This window comes from Pteropus vampyrus, unplaced genomic scaffold (genome assembly GCF_000151845.1).
Source record: "Pteropus vampyrus isolate Shadow unplaced genomic scaffold, Pvam_2.0 Scaffold190, whole genome shotgun sequence".
Taxonomy (NCBI): Eukaryota; Metazoa; Chordata; class Mammalia; order Chiroptera; family Pteropodidae; genus Pteropus; species Pteropus vampyrus.
The window spans coordinates 1085323-1104355 of record NW_011888971.1 but is presented as its reverse complement, the minus strand read 5'-3'; the positions used below and the strand labels follow the sequence as shown (position 1 = coordinate 1104355).

Genomic DNA, 19033 nt, shown 5'->3' with positions numbered 1-19033 from the left:
ACATTTAATATCTCATACATTTATGCAAGCACACATGCATACAAACACATGTATTTATATGAATGAACATACAAATGCCTACAGTTAGACGTAACTACATATAATTATATATACACACACATCAGTATCTAGATATAAACATATGTAGATGAATACTTAAACATACCTATTTACATATCTGCGTGCATATGTGTGAACTAACAGGTATATACACATACACAAGTATATGACTATATTACACCTACATCCCTTAAAACACTACCGTTTAGACAGTCGTGTGCCCAGGTATGTCTGCAGGGACCGCACCACGGTGTCCCCACTCAGATATTCTCCCAGCTGTGATGGGGAAGAAAACAGATGGATAGAGAAGTTACGGGACCTAGGATTTTCCACTCTGCCACTCGCTGGCGTGCGACTTTCAGAAGTCCTGCCACTTCCTTGCCCTTAGCTTTAGCAGTCTAAAATCGGGGCGTGGGGGGATTGATTGTGGGATAGCCAGCTTCATGTCCAGCCGTAACTGCTCTGATTCCGCTAAGCCCGAGATAGGAGTGACAGTGAAAATATCGCGAGCTGTACGTTGGGAGAAACGAAACTGGCCTGACATCGTTCGACCTTTCTACAAAGCTGAAGTAAGGCAGAGCAGAAGGTGTTTGCCTATTTCTAAGTGAGCTGATGTAACCAGGGCCTGTCTTGGAAAAAAATGATGGAGATAAATTTTTCACTGTTGTGGTCTTCTTCCTCTGGACACCCCGTTGCCTGTCATGGACCCTGGTTTCTTACTGCTTTTCAATGGGACCTTCCTTTTTACGGTTGTGCCCTGTTCTGTGGGCAAACCGGGCTGGCCATTCATGTCCCCCATCTGAAAATTACCACCGACCTCCTTCTTCCCAGTTTTTGGTGAGTGGGAACTACTGTTTTTGATCAATTAATCCATGCCGATATATTACTAGGTGCTAAGGATTAATGTATTTTATACATTCCTTGGAAAATTGATTTTAAATTTGGACCTTACTGGAATATTTCCTTCATCCTATCCTGGATTTAAATTCCAACTTATCCGCTTACCATTTATGTTATGGTTGGCAAGATGTTTAACTTGTCAAAATCTCAGGGTTTTTAACTTTTATATTTCATTTCTACAACAAAAATTATAGATCTAGCTTTACAGGATTATGAATGTTAAATGAAATAAATTGTTAATGCGTAAAAATATCTAAATTGTTAATGCGTAAAAATATCTAAATTGTTAATGTGTAAAAATATCTAAAACCACGTAAACACTGAAAATGTAGACAGTAACAAAAAGTGTAAATAAGAAACCAGTTATTCTGATATGTCTATTTTTCACAAGCATAAATGTGAATTTGCATATTTCCTTTCTGATGAAATATTTTGCATTGCTCTGCCACTCGACAGACGCGTGAGGCTTTGGGACTGGTGATGTAAGAAACATCCAAACCTGTAGAAATCCTTTATAAGATTTTGTTTGAGCCCAAGCTGACGACAATTGCCGAAAAGTAAGATCTCAAATGCTCCGGAAATGACAGTTTCGCGGTTTCTTTTATGCATTTGGCATTAAGGAGGAAATGTAAGGAAGATGACGTGGCGGTGGGAGGAAGCAAGGCAGGGATTAGATTATAGGATAGTTAACAAGATCCCATGCTCTCTCGAGGGTGGTCCTGCTTATTTCAAAGGTGCATTAACCTAGATGCACAAAAACAGTGGGCAGGGCTTGCTTAAGGCGAAGATAAACCTCTCATTAAAGAAGTCAGAGGCCTGGGTGCCACCGCCCACTATGACCCGCCCAGGTAGGGGTTATGATCCCATCACCCTGCCAGCTTACTTTCCATAGAACGCTTTTCTGGTCCACAGGGCAGAAATCTATTATCATCACAGACTTTCAGACAGGACTCGCGTAGCCGAGAGCCTGATATATCTCATTGGCGGGGGTGAACATGGATTGGGGGTGCTGCCCATCTACCGTCTGAAGTGCGCCTGACTTGTTCCGAGTGACGGTCGGAGAAGCAGCTGCAAAAGGAAAGAGAAGAAATACAGTAGCAGTGGAGAGACAGGGTGGAAGGCAGCAGCGGCCTGCAGTGCCAGCCTCCTCACGGCTTTAAAAAATTCCAGCCCTTTGTTCTCCGGTCATGGTTTTAGCTTAGAGAACATTGGTCGAATGATTTATGTAACGCGCTGAAGCCAAAATGAAGTCTGCAGAAGGGAGTTGTGTGCAAACTTTAAAGAGCAGTGGGTATCTGAGGAAGGATGGTTCCTAAGTGCGGGCAGGGAAGTTTCCAGAATACCCAGCCGGGAGCACACCCCACACTCCTCCTGCTGCGGGCCCCGCCAGCACCCCCTCCTGAGAATCAGCTCCCACATCTTCAGAAAAGTGTCTCCCCAATACCATAGCACAGCTGCATGGTTTCGACTGCTTAGAAATCTAGCCCTTGTTTGTATCACCCCCACTTCTCATTCCAGAATATTCTTCACTCCGTTAAAGCAGATCAGTGTTGGGTATCGACCATTTCTTCCCCCTTGCTTACATAAAGACCCTTGGATCATAAAATCTAACTAGTGAAATGGCGAACGCTTTTTCTTGCCGATCTTAACTGACTTGCAGATCGTCGTCATTAATAATAACAACAGTAAAAACGACAGACGTATTTCCAGGTCGACATGGCAGCGGGCTTCGGGAGCCCCAGCCTTCTCCTGTTGTATTTTATTTTTCTCCAGCCCACACTGCAAAACAGAGCGGGTGTCGATTTTTTTATTTAACAGTATATATCGGTGAGAATAAACTCACTTTCAAAGTGAAGAGGCCGTAGATTTTCCTTTATTCCTGTTACTTTCAGATGTGTTGCATAGAAAAGTACATTTTTGTTTTACGGCAGTTTAACCTATTTCCCGTTTGCTGCGAGAATACTCCCCGGCAGCCCTTGCAGCTGCAGCGTTTACCCCGAGATAACTCGCAGGTCCCAGTCCTAACCTCACCCCCAAAGTTTGCCATGAAATATCTCGCTTTTATTATTATTTGTGCATCACTCTAGTGTATGGATAGTCTTTAGAAACGGATGACCTCATTCTATTTATAGCATTCTGTTTTTAGTAGTGCTATTTCCATTGACAAAATATAGTAACTCTCGATCGCCGAAAATGTCAAATCCTGGAAAATGTAGCGTTCTTATGCATGATGTTAGCATCATTCTCATACAGTTGTTAGCTGACGATTCATCTGATGGATCCGATTTATGTATACATTTCTATTAAATTAGGATTAGAGATAAGGTCTGTTTAGAAAGAACTCCAAGAACAGCTTTTATATTTTATTTTCACGTTGAAAACCCGTCAGATTTGCTTCAGCCTCAAAGAGCGTGTTTATGGAAAATTAATGCTGGCAGCGAGCCGCACTTTTTTTTTTTTTTCTAAATGAGAAATGGGTTAAGAGTAGAGCACAGTGGGTTAAAAACACCAACTCTAGACTTAGGAGCTGAATCTCACTAGCCGTGGACCTTGGCAAGACTTATCAGAGGACGGGTGTGAGAAACGCAGGACTTAACGTGTGTAAAGTACAGAGAATAGCACCTAGCAGAAGGCATACGTCGTTTAAGTGTCAGCTATTTTTGTTAGCTGCTTTGCCAGTAATCGTGTTATCATTTCCATGTGCAGTATTAGATGGAGATTAAACCAAAATATAATTTCGTGACATTTGGAAAGAGTACGCCTTGATCTGCACATAGATTTCTGTATATTCCTGTTGCTACCTGTGCCCCGATGTCTTTGCTTTGTCCTGTACCCACTATCCCCGGCCCCTCCCAGTTTAACCCGTTGCCCAGTTTACAATAGGAGTTTCCAGCTCCCCGCAAGGAGTTTCACCACCCCAGCTTCTCGGTTCCTTAATTAACTGTGGTTTGAAGGAGTAAAGAATAAACTCGGGCTACTCAGAGCCACCTGTCTTCTGCCTGGGAGGTTTCACTGCTCAGTGTTTGCCCAGAAGTCAGCTTAGTCTTGAAGCTCTAACACTGGGTTTTATAAAAAAATTAAATCAGTACACTTTTGATAGACTATTTACAAAACAATCATGTGGGTGCTTATATAGTAATAGGAGAAGGCAAATATGAATCATGGCAGCACATTTTGCAATCGAAAGTCATTGCTGGAGGCCATATTTCAACAATCATGTTTGTGCAATGAATGGATTAGCTAGGATGATTAATATCGAATATTAAAAAAAATGATCTACAAAGTATTCAACTCAAATTTACAGGCTTTATGTTACTATTTAACTTCCAAACAGCGGTCAGTCATATTGGCTACCATGTTTAAGTTCCATTTCATCATAGGGTTCTTTCAGAGATATCAGAAGAGAGGGGTAGGAGGAAGAGATGTGCCCATTATTTGGGGGAAATTAGCATGTACTAAGAAAGTCAGTGTTATTGAAAGTTGCATCTTTGGATCTCACCGTGTTGTCTGTGCTCACCCTGGTTGACCTTGTGGTTATTCTCCTTGACCTTCGTTTGGCCTCTGGTGAGCTCGGTCACCACCACCTGTCCTGGTCCTCTCCCCTCTCCTAACTCAGTGCTCTCCTAGCTCTTCTTATGCATCCATAGCTGTTCATTTTCTGATTCCTTAGAAAGCAGCATCGATAAATTCTCTCTGCCACTACTGAGCTCTGTTATTGTGGTGGCAAATTCTACCTACAGATTTTCCGATGTCGTTGAACTATTCTTATGTTTCTGGATTCAACCTATCCCATATAAAAGAGAGAGAGAAAAGGATATGCTAATACAGATATTTCTTTAGGAATATTTTCAGCCTTGTTTTTAAATGAGGTGGACCGTGGGGGTTTTTTAACTTTATAATGTCCTTCTCTAGCCTTAGTATTAAGGTGATCGAGATCATAATAAAACTGAAGAGACAAGAGAAGATTTTGCTTCTTGGTCTGATCTCTGAAATAAGTTGTTAGTTTTACCTGTAAAATTTATAGGTAAAACTGAACCTGCAGCCCTTTTTCGGCATACTGTGCTTCTTGGGAGTTTATTGTGTATTTTGTTTGGGTGTTGGAAACTGTAATAACGAAAGAGTATAACGGAACTGTATTTTTAAAGGCTTTTTTTTTTTTAAATGAAGGGAGTATGCATATTATTATAGGCAGAAGGGAAGGGACTTTATAACATCGAGGATATTAGAGGGAAAAGGAGGTAATTTAGGGAAGGGATTAAAGATGAGGGAAAGGATGGAACCGAAGCCGAGTCGGAGGGACTAGTCTTAGAAAGGAGGGTGAGGCACCCTGATTCTGATTTTAAAGGAAGAGTCGAAAGGATAGATATTGACGCAGGCATATTTTCAGAGATGTTGGTTGGTGCAGGAATTTTCTACCAAGGTCTTCTGGATATCCAGTAAGATAGAAGGCCGTGTGATACACAAAGTTGAGAGAGGCAGACCTTTTGGATGAAAACACAGCAAAATCAAAATAGAAGAAAATACGCAGATTATCCAGCTTTGATTTATTGTGCACCATAAAAATATACAGTTTTAATGGGGAAGCTCATTAGAAGTTAAATAAAGGAAATTGCGCAAAATTGACAGAACTTGTACCGTTAATTCATTTTCCCCCTCTACGTGGTTCCTTTTATCACCTGAGGGTGCTTTAGGAAGTAGTGTGACCACTTTCTCATTGCTTTGTATAGGATCCAAACCCTCAAATACGTCTCTTCATTCTGGTTTCTGTTCGTCACTCCTTTAATTCTTCTAAATGCAAAGAAAGATAAATGCATGGGAAGCAGGTTAACGTAGAACTTTTCTTCATCTTGTCTAAGCCTCCAGTCACCTCTCCTTTCTACGAATGAATATTTCCTTTAACTCTATACACACCTGTAAACACGTGTGTTTATAGAAACCATGTTCAAAGAAGAGATATTAGTGCTAATTCTCTAACTGAATTATAAACTACTGGAAGGACCATTTATTAATAACTTTTTTATAGCCCCAGTGCCTTGTACATACTTTGCCATGAATAAGTATTTTGTGTTAATTGCCTTGCCTAAGAAATGAAGAAATTTATAGAAAATATTAAAAGACTCAAGATACCATACACATTAAAACTTGAAAAACCAAATACTGATTTCTGTGTAATTCAATTGTTTTCCTCTAAGCAGATTAGAACTTTCAGTATATGTCATTTTTTCCCCCAATAATTGAAAGTAGAGACATGCCACATGTGTTATGCAAAGCTGTTGTTTGAAAATAATCCGTGTCTTTCATATCAACGAAGGCGTTTCTACGGGACATGGTATGAGACACAAGTATGTTTCCATATTAGATCTTTTTTAGCATCTGCTTTTGTTGTAAGAGATTAGTCCTGTGCTACACATATTTTCCTCAAACCAATAACTTTGTTGATTTGACAGTTGTTATGTGCCCGTGTAGTCACCTTATTATTGCTCAAAATGTTAAATTCAAGAAAAAAAGACAATCAGATAACAAGGTTAATTATCAGAGATCATGATAACGTGTGGCACAATGGCAGGCGACTCATCGCATGTTTTTTCAGTGTTAGAAGAGCTAATTAAAGTTGCAAAATGACACATGAATCCTCACACTGGGCTAGAGGCCATTTCATAGGTTTTAATAGTGCTTGTAAAAAACTTGTCTCTAAAGAGTGGCTGTTTTTTTATTTCCCTTAGAAAAAAAAAAGTGCAAATGAAGCCTAGAAGTAACTGTGGATTTCTCAGCTGGAAAGGATTGGGTGTGTTTAATAAGTGTAATCGTGGGGCCAAAATAGAAACCCAGCTCTTCCCAGTCAGCTCACACAGGAGATGGTCTCGTCCACATTCAGAGGTCTTTGTGATGCATCATGCGTATCCTGTGTTATTTTCTGGCCAGCCCAGAGCCGAAAGGAAAATGCACATCTGGCTTGTACATCACCACCCAGCGTCGATGCCTTGCTCGCTCTTTATTGGGTGGCTGTCCTCTGTGCCCTACACATTCTCAGTGTGGATTATGTGACATCCTGGTGGAAACCCCCAATGGCCCCTCAACGATCACATCGGGGGACCTTCAAATCCTGTCCGAAATGTAATGTTTGCTACCTGACGTGCACTCTCTGTGGTCCCCGGAGGAAACATCATTCATTTCTATCTTTTTATTTATTTATTTTTCCTGTTTAGAAATTGGCCCCTGGTTGCGGGAGTTCCGAGCGAAGGATGCTGTGGATTTCTCGCAGTTAACCTTTGACCCAGGACAGAAAGAACTTGTTGTAGGAGCAAGGTGAGAGATCTTACGTTTTGCCACTGTGGATATTTTTGGGCTTCACTTGACATCCGGGTAGTTACGCGTGGGCTGCTCTGCCAGAGGGGACGGATGCTACGTGCTATTTCTTCTAAGAATGAAATACAGTATGAGTATCATAAAGTATGCTGCCAAGAATGGAATGACTACTGCTTTTTCCAGCGAGCATTTATCAGTCCCTCCCCATGCTCCAGAAACTGTTCCGATGTAACCTGAGAGGTAGGTATCATCAACCTCCCTATTTTAGAGAGCAGGAAATTGAGGCAGGAAGTGGATAAATACGTTGCCTGGGACATAGCTATGATGTCCAATGAAAAGTGGACCTCGGTTTCACACCCAGGCCACTTGCAGAAACCATATTCTTAACTTCTCACTAGACTCAGCCACACAATTTTAGAAACCGAGAGACTATAGTGTCCATTCTGGCCTATGTTATCTTTCTCCGTGACCTTCGGTAAGCCATTTACCAGTTGACTGAGAATTCGAGGAAGTTGTTATTACTTACGCCTCTTAAGATGCACACGCCTCTGCATCCGGGTCACCATTTGACATCCTGGTTTGACAAGGAGGCCTCTGGAGCACAATCAGCACAGATCTTGAGTTGTCTTCCTCATACTTACCATGACTTCCTTAGAAAACATGCACGAGCCCTGCAGTCAAAGCACCTATCCTGCCTGTGCGTTTCGAGAATGATGTATAAAAAACACTTTCTCTTCATCTCCTGGGAAAAATGACATTAAACTTGAAGAAAGTGGCCATTTGTAGATTTGGACTCTTCTGTGACATCCAAGGAAAGAGCTTTGAGCAGTGGAGTGCTCATGTCTTTTTTTTGCCCTAACTTACTAGATGATAAAATATACCTTTCCTAGCAAGAGAGATTGTACAGTTTGCACATAGACCTGAGTGAAGCTAAGTCTGGCTTAGGTTCTGAGCACCCCAGACACACATCAAGTATTTTCTAGGATCATTGCTTTTGCCCTCAGATCTTACAGAGGCCTTGCGTATCCACCCATCACTTGAAGACATTAAGTTGTGTGTTCATAATTTTAAATGAATAGAAGTAGGTTTAGTTCCTGGCACTGAGCATGTCGCCTGCATCTCTTTCGATATTTGTGTGCACTAGATGGGCTCACTCGGTGTGCTTTGGGAATACTTGGGGGGTTTCTGATGCTGACTTTCATCAGCTTTTATCCCTGGGAGCTTGGCTGTGTATTGCAGGGAGTTTTAACTAGTCTCATATTGACAAGGGAACAAGGGAGTTGCAGTCTCTCGACCCCAAAAGCTGAAGGAGGGAAAGACCTCGTTCTCCTCCCTAAAGCTAACCCTTAGGGAGGAGAACGAGGTCTTTCCATTAGCCAACGGGGAACTGTGAGCCTAACTGGTATAGCTGTGTCTAGCATCCCTCCTTCAGCTTTGAAAAGAACTTTGGAAAAGGTTTCCTCATGAGTTTGACTCAAAAGACTCTCCCTTGTTTCTGGAGGTTGGACAGGCAGCACAGGTGTACACACTCTGCCGGTGGTTGGTGTTTGGTCAATGATACTTTCTCCTAATGGATGTGAGAAGCCACTGAGCTAAATGGAACTTAGAAGAGACACGTCATGGTCCTGTCCTGGCTGGAGACAGCACGTGGGGAGTGACCCCATGGGATACCCATTCCCGAAGGCCTCCGTCCCAGTGGCCCTGGAGGTCTCCATCTGTGTTCCTGAAAGTCTCAATTCACCTCATCTCACACAGCCCCCGCCTGGCCACACCAGGGCGAGCGGACTAGACACTGAGTCAGCCCAGCATGTGGTATGGCGTGGTGACCTGGAGAAATAGGAGCTCCAGATTTAGCACAGAAAAGTCCAGGATGTGCAGTTAAATTTAAGTTTGATAAGCACCCCGAGGAGCATGGGTTGTATTTTCTGTCCCGGGACAGTGCTGCACATCGTAGATGCTCGATAAACTACAGAAAAGAGGAGAGCGGACGTGCTTAGCTGCATGACCTTGAGCCCGTTTCAGAGTCTAATTTTCTTATCTTTAAAATTGATATAATTATTTCTAGTACTTTCAGCGGTTATGAGGATTCGATGAAATAATCCATGAAAAGCGATTGTCACAGTGGCAGGCAGCCGGTAAGCACACCGCGGTAGGAAGCTTTGCGGATGTCTTTGGGTTTGGCATACGTGTGCATATATATTTCTGGCAGATGCCACTGAGAGAGAATAGCCATTTTACCTGGGAAACTTGGTGGGATTAAGCTCAGAATGTTTGAGAGGGAGTACGAGCGAGCCACTTATAAAACTTTAAAAATAACCCAGCCCTCTGATTCCTGTTTGGGAGGGCTTGACCTCGCAAAAGAAGTTTAGATAGTAGGTGTATATTTCAGAAATCTCTAATGGTTTAAATATATGAGTGGTGGAAAAATACAATGAGAGTCATTTTTTTTTCATGTTAGCACTAGGCATTGTAAAGCCATTTATTGGATGGTTTTACTTTATATTAGCGATACTTTATGTTCCTAAAATTCAATTCAGTTAAAGATTCTTTGTGTGGTTTTTTTGGGGTTTTTGTTTGTTTGTTTGTTTTTTTTGCAAAAAGAAGTTCATTGTGCTGCAAAAGCAAAACCCATCTTCAGGCTATTTGGGTTATGTAGTTCCAGAAGGTCCTTGTGTCTGAATTTATATAATTTCTGAAAGGATTCCTAAACTTATCACTTCTAAGGATCACGTTGTCTTCCATAATATTTTAAAAGCATTGACATTCGCATCCTGTTTTACCAAAATGTAATAATGTTGCTGTTTTCAGTAATGAGATCCAGGCATTTTTTTTCTAGAAAATGAGGAAAATACAGTAAAGCATAAAGGAAAAAAACGCAATTTCAAAAATAAGCACGGTTAACCTTTTCAGTTATTTCCCTGAGTTATTTGATTTCTGTTGGTTTATACTATTGGGATACTATTTTATGAATGATTTTTATAATTCTTTGTCAAAAAAAAAATGCAGTTCTCATAATATGTGGGGAAAAAAATTCCAGAATAAAAGAATATGTCGTGGTTAGAGGTTTTTGTGTAGATAATTATGAAAGTAATGATAGTCATAATAGATCGTAAAGTTGATTAAGTGTAATTTTCATGTGTATAGGATTATAACAACATATGCAAGAAAGGGTGATTACATTTTGATTCTCCAAATGAATGTGTTGATATTAGTGTTTCAGGTTCATTGTAAGAATGACGAGTGATTCTGTGCTGCATTTAAATGTTATTCCAAGTGGCAACTAACTTGGTCCTCATACCATGCCGTATTTGACAATAAGCAGGGCATTTATAAACTAGCCATATTTTTACCAAGCATAAAGCCACACAGCAGTAAGGAAGAAGAGCTTTTCATTGAGGAGAATGAGAGTTTATTGCAGCTTTTTTTGCTTGTTTCTTGATCTTTCTGTTTTCTTCGTTTTATGATTTGATATCTGATTGTCTTACTCTTCCTTAACATGAGTCAGTGTCATATAAACATATAAATTGAAGGGCATAGTCTTGCAACCTATGATATTTTAGTAAGAACACACTCACCTGTAAGCTCTCACACAAGCCCCTGTGAGTCCGGGAGGCTCAACCACCTCTTGGTGAGTAAGGCGGTGGAATTGAAGCCTGTAGACCCAATATTTGGGTCAGGTGACTATCTGAATTGATGACAGATATAATGACTGATGTCCTTGGAAATTTTTAATTTTAATTCTATTAAAATTGCATCACAGAATGGGAACATTATAAAAAGAATAAGATAAGAGTTAATGGGGATGCCTGAGTCTCCCCTCACACCTGACGTGATGTGAATCCCCTCCCTCTGAGCACCTGGCATGGAACTTGCCATTATAGTCAATGGACTGTTTTCATGTATTGGAAGATATTTCAGTATATATGTCTGTGCAAAAAATAGTATAGACTTGTAATCATCATGTGCATTACCAAAAACTAAAACTAAAACCCAAGTGTTTCCAACGCACGACAAACCGGTCTTAGAAATTTTTAGTGTATTATTTTGAACTGTTTGTTTTGCTTGTGGTTTGAATCTACAAAACTCAAGATAAACAGGAAAGATAAGTGACTTCTGTTGTGCAGGGTCTGAATTTGCTTTAAGCCTTCCAAGCTTTTACGCCCCTAAGAGCACAGTGAGTGAATGGGCAGGCTTCTGTTTAATTGGAATGACTTACCTTTTTCAAAATGATTTTGCCACTTGTTCTAAACAAAGGGAGAAAAATTTTAGATTCATATAATAGACATTTAGAAAAATTGACTAATGTCATTCTCTCTTTTTTGCGGTTATAATTCCTATTTTTATTTTTAAGTTTTCCTTTGGAATTAATCCATTGGAAGCAGCATATAATTAAAAGAAAACTGGAGATTTTATGAGATTTCTGTTTCTAGTATCCACAACCTCTACTTTCCAAAAGCTATATTTTAGTCAAGTTTATACATTAAAGGTAATTCCTGCTGAGTTGAATGAAATCAGCAATTAGGAGTGAATCTGAAAGGCAGTAGGTCTCCACCCTGCGAAGGAGCTCCAGGTAATGTGATCTTTATATTGTATTTACATTAATTACAACTTAAGATAAGCAGCTGGTAATGAAGAGTGATGTTTTTCATTCGTTCTCTTCATTTTTACCCCTCCCGGCCTAGGATTTTTTTAAACCTGTACTTTATGGTTTAACTGTTTTCTCTATCCTTTCCTTCTGCATATAAGTGTGTTTTTTTCTCTCGAAAGTCTCTGTGCTCATCTGTCACTTCCTTCCACTGTTTCTCCCTTTTCTTCCAACAGGCCTATTTGATTAATTAACGTGATCTGTGTTCAAAAGTTCGCTCTTTGGCTGCTGGCTTTGTTAAATTTTGTCCGACATTTACCAAACATTAGTTCATTCGAATTCTTCTTCTTCTGCCCCCTACTCCCTGCCCAGATGATTCGGAGGGCTGTGAGGTGGTCCTGGAGTGTGGGCTTTTAACAAACGAGTGGTCTACAGACACTCTTATGAGAAGCACTTGTAACCATTGTTTCCTTTTGCTGTTGTAAAAAACAAAATGATCTCTGCACTTTCTTCCCTGCTGAAGAGCAGATGAGCCTAGCAGCGTAATTATTTATTTTGTTTTATATATATAGATGATATAGATATAGACATATAGATATGTAGTCTTCCCATTTCTCAGATTCCTTGAATGAGCCAGCAAAAGAGTTAGATAAAAATGAATCAGCCTCTTTTCTTTGAGTGTGTGTGTGTGATACAATATTTGACTTTTGAGAGCTTTTGTCCTTGTCGGTCCCACATCCGGTTTGTCAGAATTTATTAGTTGATTTTTCACAACTCTTCATTCATCATTTATATCATTTATGTCAGGAAGTATCTTAGGAATTGGGGAAACAAAGATGAATACTTTAGTGCAAAGGTTGGCAAGCTAAGGCAGGAGTTGGCCTCCTGTTTTTGTAAATAAAGTTTTATTGGGACACAGCCACACCCATTCGTTTGCATATTACCCAGGGCTGCTTTAAGAGGTTTACATACAGAGATGAGTACTTGCAAATGAGACAACAAAGGTCAAGCTTTTGCTATTCGGCCCTTAAAGAAAAATTTTGCTGTCTCCTGGCCTGGTGGGTGTGGGGGTACACAAGCAATTTAGTTTTCCCAAGTGGGCCTAAGTAAAAGGCCTTGGAAGCACCAAGAGTCAAGGAGCATGGAGGTCCTTGCGGGTGAGAAGGGTACACTGAGAAAGTGGTCTCAACTCATTGGAGATGAGCCACGGCAGGTGTGAAAGCGTCTTCCTGCCGCAAAAGGACCACACCACAGGGGTGAGTCTGAGATCACGATGGGGCTTGACTGGTTCCGTGGTGGCTGAGAGGGAAGTTATTGCAGGTGAGGTCTGAGCTTTAGGTGGGGTCAGATTATGGACCAATTTGGACTTAATCCTCTAGACTCCTGATTCCAGTTCAGGCAGCCATGGGAGTTACCTGAGAGGCCTTCCAAGAAAGCAGAGGCACAGGCCTCTCGTCAGATCATCTGAATTAGAATTTCTGGAAGGAGTTCGGGAATGTTTGTTTTAATCAAGCTCCCGTTGATCTGCCTGCCTGGCAAATTTGAAAACCTCTCCCGAAGTCATTAGTTGCTCAGGAGATGTTTAAGGCTACTTGTTTACATGCTCAGATGTGCATTTGGAAGATTCTTTCACTATATTGTGTGCAGAATGTTCTAGGGTTTGGAGAATCTGGAAATAAAAACAGCGGTTGGGGGCTGTGGATCAGGTGGCAGCAGAGAACTTAAACTTAGTCAATGAGGGTGGAAATGGAGAGAAGTTATATTTGAGACCTATTTTACAGCTGGGTTTGACAGTGATTGATGACGAACAGAATTGGGTGGTTGAGGGCAAGGGCCAAATGTGAGATTTGGGAGCAAGATTTGGGAATGTGGCTTGTGTTTACGTTAGCTGGGGCTGAGCTTTAATTCTTGATAATTTGAAGATACATCAAAAATTCTCCGAGTTTGCTAATTCTCAGGACAACCCAGAAAATAATTGTATATGGAGATAATTCGAACAGTGAATATTCCTAGGAAAGCACAAGTTAGAGGAATCATAGGATAATTCAGTTGGTGTTTTTCAAGTGAAAAATCATCTCTATTAACTGAAAAACGGAGAGGAACAAATCGAATACCCAATGGACCCACAAAGGCAAAAGTCATGAGTTCAATTTAGAGCAATAAGTCATCATCTGTAATCCTTAAGGCACTTAGAGATTTGTGAGAAACATTTAAAGCACAGTAAAATTTTAAATTGTCATTGTAATTAACAACATTGGTTAACAACTTGCCCCTAAATATGCTATGGGAAAAGGCTTTTCTGATTTTATATCTCAAATTTGCTAAGAACATTGGTCTTAATTGTAGTATGCCGCTAAAAATCTGTCTTTATTTCATTCCATTTGCCAAATACCAAGAGGCTATCCATCTACTTCTGTGACTTTTAATCTTGATGTTTAAACATACCATAGTGCTGTTAAAACTGATGTTGGTTTTGATGTGTTCTTTGAAACCTATTTCTAATAACCAGGATTTATAAGAGATTTGAAATAGGCTTTTTGGGGATGAAATAAAAAAGGAAATAAGCCAGTGCAATTCTGGGAGAGTAAGTACTGAACACATGTGGTAACAACAATAACAAAATCAAAATTGTAAAATATCTTCGATAGCCCGAAGTGCATATATTTATATAGTTTTTGAGGAGGGCAGGAAAAATTCTGAATGCGATGGAAGCTCATAAAATGACCAAATTATACATTTGTTACAGTATTTAAAAATATATTAGCACAGGAAAAAGATTCGGCCTTCGGAAGCTGTGATCTAAATGTGATTCAACTATTTAAATATAGTGCTCTATATTTGGAATAGTTTGATAATTTTGAAATATAATTAAACTCCCTCAAACTTGTGGTAAAAGTAGGTGAAAGAGCTATTTTCGGGATGGCAATAACGACAGAAAAACAGAGCTTTCTAGACTAATTTCAGTCAACCAGAGCAGCAAGAGTCTTACAAAGAGCAATTATAAATAAGTTGGTGAACTACGTAAGTTAGTTGTTTGATGAAATTAAATCTTCGTGTTCTTTAAAGCTATTGATATATTAAATATTTACTGTTAAATAATTAATTTTTATAAAAACATTTTGTGCTTTAAAGAATATAGTTCCTACTTTTCTTTAGCTGCAAAGTCACAGGCTTACATTTCAGTCTTCAAATCTATCAGTGCCATTGAAAAGGATGTCATATAGGATGTCACCATGTCAAGCTCTGTGCCAGTTGGATATTGACAGAAGAATGGAATCTGGAAATAAAGAGAATTCGTGGAGAGGATAAAGCTGGCATAGGGACAGGCAAGGTTAGCTTTTCAGTTGATGTCAGCTCTCAGATTTACCCACATGGCGACAGTTTCTATACAGTGTGTGTTTTGTCCTCAAATTGTTTCATGATCAACCATAGTCTGAACTTTAACGTAAGTTTTTGTCACCGTTGTTTAAAACATTTTTTTTATAGATTTACCTGCTTTTCTGTCTCCTCTTTCTCTTTGTTCAAAATACATGTCTGTCTGTGCCAATTATTTAGTCTTCTGTTCCTCATTTCTAAGAAAGCCTCTAACCTACCTGCTCGATAAGAACTAGGCATTTTTTCTTTGATTTTATAGCTATATTCATCAGAGACCAATTGAGATATTCTAAGAGAATGTCATTTTAAAGCACCTGTGTCTTTCATAATTAATGGAGGTCAGAGTTAAGTTTTATAGTGTCTCTAGATAAAATGAGTCATTTAGTTAATATGCTCGTGATCGTTCAACCTTTTCTTTAATGCCGGCTGAATTTTATTACTTTACGTGAAGACGCAAACGAACTTTGTCTATTAAGGCCCACACTGTTCCCTCAGAGAATATATTGTTGTGCTTAGCGATTTGTTGCTAATAGGCCACTGAGGGCTGTGACGGGACACGAGGATGAGTTATTCAGTCCTATAGTCAATAAGAAATAAACTCCAGTGAAGAGGGAGACCATGCGCTGAAATGTCTGATGGGGAGAGGATGGATGGTCTTCAGAACCGTCAGCTTATGTCCGCCAGATTGAATGGCTTTGTGATTTGAATTATTGTCTATCGGATCTGTATATTACTTGTATATTAGCATTCCTAAAAGTAATATAGTTATTACATTTGAATGTGCAATGTCAAATTTTATTCCAAGACATTGAAAAAAAAAAAAAGTGGGTCCATACCAAGAGGAAACAGTTAATGCTTCTGTTTATGATGGCCATTAAAGGGAACCTGTCCGGCACGAGGAAACTGTCTTTGTACCCCCATAACGGGAGGGGGAGGGGCATGGGACTAGGGCGCCGCTCCCCGAAGCCGTACAGCGGATCTGCGCCGAGCATCTAACCCCTTCGGCTCGCACAGTGTTGGTTCTACTACTGTTTACATCTGGGGCGTTATGAAGATTAATGAGACTACTTAAATGTGTTGGGCGGCTCACAGCATTACCCTGCTAGAGAAACTGGCCCCGTATGAAACATTTGGTTAGCATCCCCCGCTGGCTGGGAGCCAGGAGCGTTCGTTCCTCCTTCGTGCTGGAACGTTGGCAGCCTTTCTCTTGAACCTCGCCTGTGTTGTGTTCCCTCTTCTGGGCGCTCACAATCTTAAGATAAAGAGGTTGCCCCTTCTGTAACGCCCTAGAGGACAACCACTTGCGGGGGACCATAGATCTTACTTTACCGTGTGAGTGGCCCAACATCTGGGAATATCAATTTTTTATTCCCTTTAGAAGATTTTCTTTCGTTTTGTAACCTTTAACTTCGTAGGTCATTGACCTGAGCTGCAATGCATCAAGCTGTCTGAGGCCATTGCAGGCCCCTCATCTTGCTGGCTGGATTGGAATTTTTCCAACAGCAAAAATGCGCTGGGAGTGATCTCTGGAGCCAAACGGTTTGAGGCAAGAGACCTGAGAATAGTAGGGCTCATGCTGTGTTTTGTCAGATTCTAAGGGTCCAGGGGGAGATTAGAGAATTCCACACGTTTCATTTATATTTCATCTTTTAAAATGTTTTTTAAATTGTTGAAAATCATGATAGATGAAGTGAATACTGAAATGTGTAATATTACGTTTCTAATATGGAAAGGTCCAGCAAGGCATTAAATTGTCTCCTTGGCATTTACATGGACCACAGTCATGTATTAAATATTTGAAAGCATCTACCGACTCCTTGTCTCCAAAATCAAACAAATAAAAAAAATGTAATTAATCGACTGACATAAAAATAGACCTTCTATAGATGTTGAGGCTCTGCAGGCTTATAGATCTGATCATTCCGATTTCAAAATTTTTAGATTAGCATAGTCAACTGACTTTATGATTGACAAGTATTAAATGTGAGTACTTATTGAATACATTTTACTAATGAAGAATTATCTTTTTTATCTGCCGAATTTTCATTAGTTTATTGATTTACAAAAAATAAAGACACTTGAAAAGTATTTTTTAGGAATTTATTGAAATATGTCATGATAACAAGTCTTTCATCAGACGGCCGTATGTTCATTCACCTCTGTTGGTCATTTCATATGTCTTATAGGGATTCGTGTTATTTAAACGTAGTAACAGATTGTATCATTTAGTTGTCTAGTTTCATAAAGGAACTTGGGCACTTAAAATGAGTATCGGAAGGCAGTTCCAGAAAGGATTTACGAGAAACAGAGAGAGAGAAAGGAGGTACCATTTAATCAGCCAGACCAGTAGAATTAACGTGTTCTCTTAATGGGGAGACATATGTCACAGTCAGCTCACAGTCCCAGAGATGAGAATCATTTCCCTAGAAACAAAAGCTTATTATTAACCATGCTGACTTGAATCGTCTCAAAGTGATTTGTAAATGTACCTATGACTGGACAATGAAGACATGAAATAATTGCACTGTGAGAACTATTATTGTGCGCGTGTGTGTGTGTGTGTGCGTGTGCACGCACACATGTGTGCGTTCGATGCCAGGGAAATTAGGCAGGGGACATTGGATGACTGATTGGTGAGGCCATGTGGCAAATGGGATAAGGGACACCAAGGTGGGAGATCTTAATCCTAGCTCTTTCTCTGAATCCTAATAGTCTTGGGTACATCACACTGCACCTCTTGATTAGAAGCAGTTTACTCATCTACATGCGGAAGGGTATATACTCTCTAATGACAGTCAAGCTCTGGAATTCTTGAATTCGATGATATTTTTTAGGTCGAAACATTGAAGATGGGTTAAAAATCACCCACTTGCATCTTGTAACCCAGAAAATACTGAAGGAAAAGTTCAGCTCTTTTGTGCTTTTCTTCATTAGGCTGCTGGTGATGGTATCTCATACTTACTGTCCTAGTTTTCCTGGTAAGCATCCTCCTCCCTGCCTCTTCCATTCTGCTCTCCACCGCCTCTACCATGCTGATTTATTACTGACGAGGTGGTTTTTAGGGCACCGTAGTTGTCAGGTGTTTGGAGAAAGAGGAGAAATGGATAAAATCTCCTGGCAATGGCCGGGGCGAGGAAGGGTACCTTTACAGACTACTGGGACCTAAGAGGCAGAAAAAGAATGGTCAGCGGAGTTAGACTTGCTTGGGAGATATAGACTGAGATGAGGCATGTTTGCCCTTATAATCAGTGCCTGCCTGTCTTAGGCGATTCAGGCTGCTTTAACAAAATACTGAAGACTGTGTAGCTTATAAATAACAGAAATTTATTTCTCATAGTTCCGGAGGCTAGAAGTCCAAGATCAAGGTGGCAGTGTGACTGGCTTCTGGCGAGAGCCCTCTTCCGGCTTGCAGATGGCCAGCTTCTAGCTTTGTGTCCTCACATGGTAGAAGGGGCCAGGGATCTCTGTGGAGTGTCTTTTATGAGGGCGACAATCTCATGCATGAGGGTGCCACCGTCACGGCCCTCACACGTTCCAAAGGCCCCGCCTCCTAATGCCATCACCTTTGGGGGTTAGGAGGATTTTAACATGAATTCTGGAAAGACAGGAACATTCAGACCATAGCGCTTCTCCCATGGAACACACCTGAAAGCTGGACCCAGGGTTTCAGAGAATGACCACAAGCCTTCTCCGACCCTCTCCCCAAGGAGAGAGAGGACTTTGAACTTCTCTTTCCAGTTGTCCTTCTGGAGCTCTACAGGACCTTGGGGACACTACCATTTTCTTTCCTCAATGATGTGAGGGCGT

At 40.4% G+C, this 19033-nt stretch overlaps 1 protein-coding gene across 1 annotated transcript in view; it reads left to right on the top strand.

Moving 5' to 3' along the window:
* SEMA5A (semaphorin 5A) overlaps window positions 1-19033 on the top strand; it is a 456698-nt gene that overhangs the window by 185370 nt on the left and 252295 nt on the right. The window contains exon 4 of the mRNA XM_011371413.2: window positions 7167-7266. Coding sequence (XP_011369715.2) covers window positions 7167-7266 — 100 coding nt within the window. The remainder of the gene's footprint in view (window positions 1-7166; window positions 7267-19033) is intronic.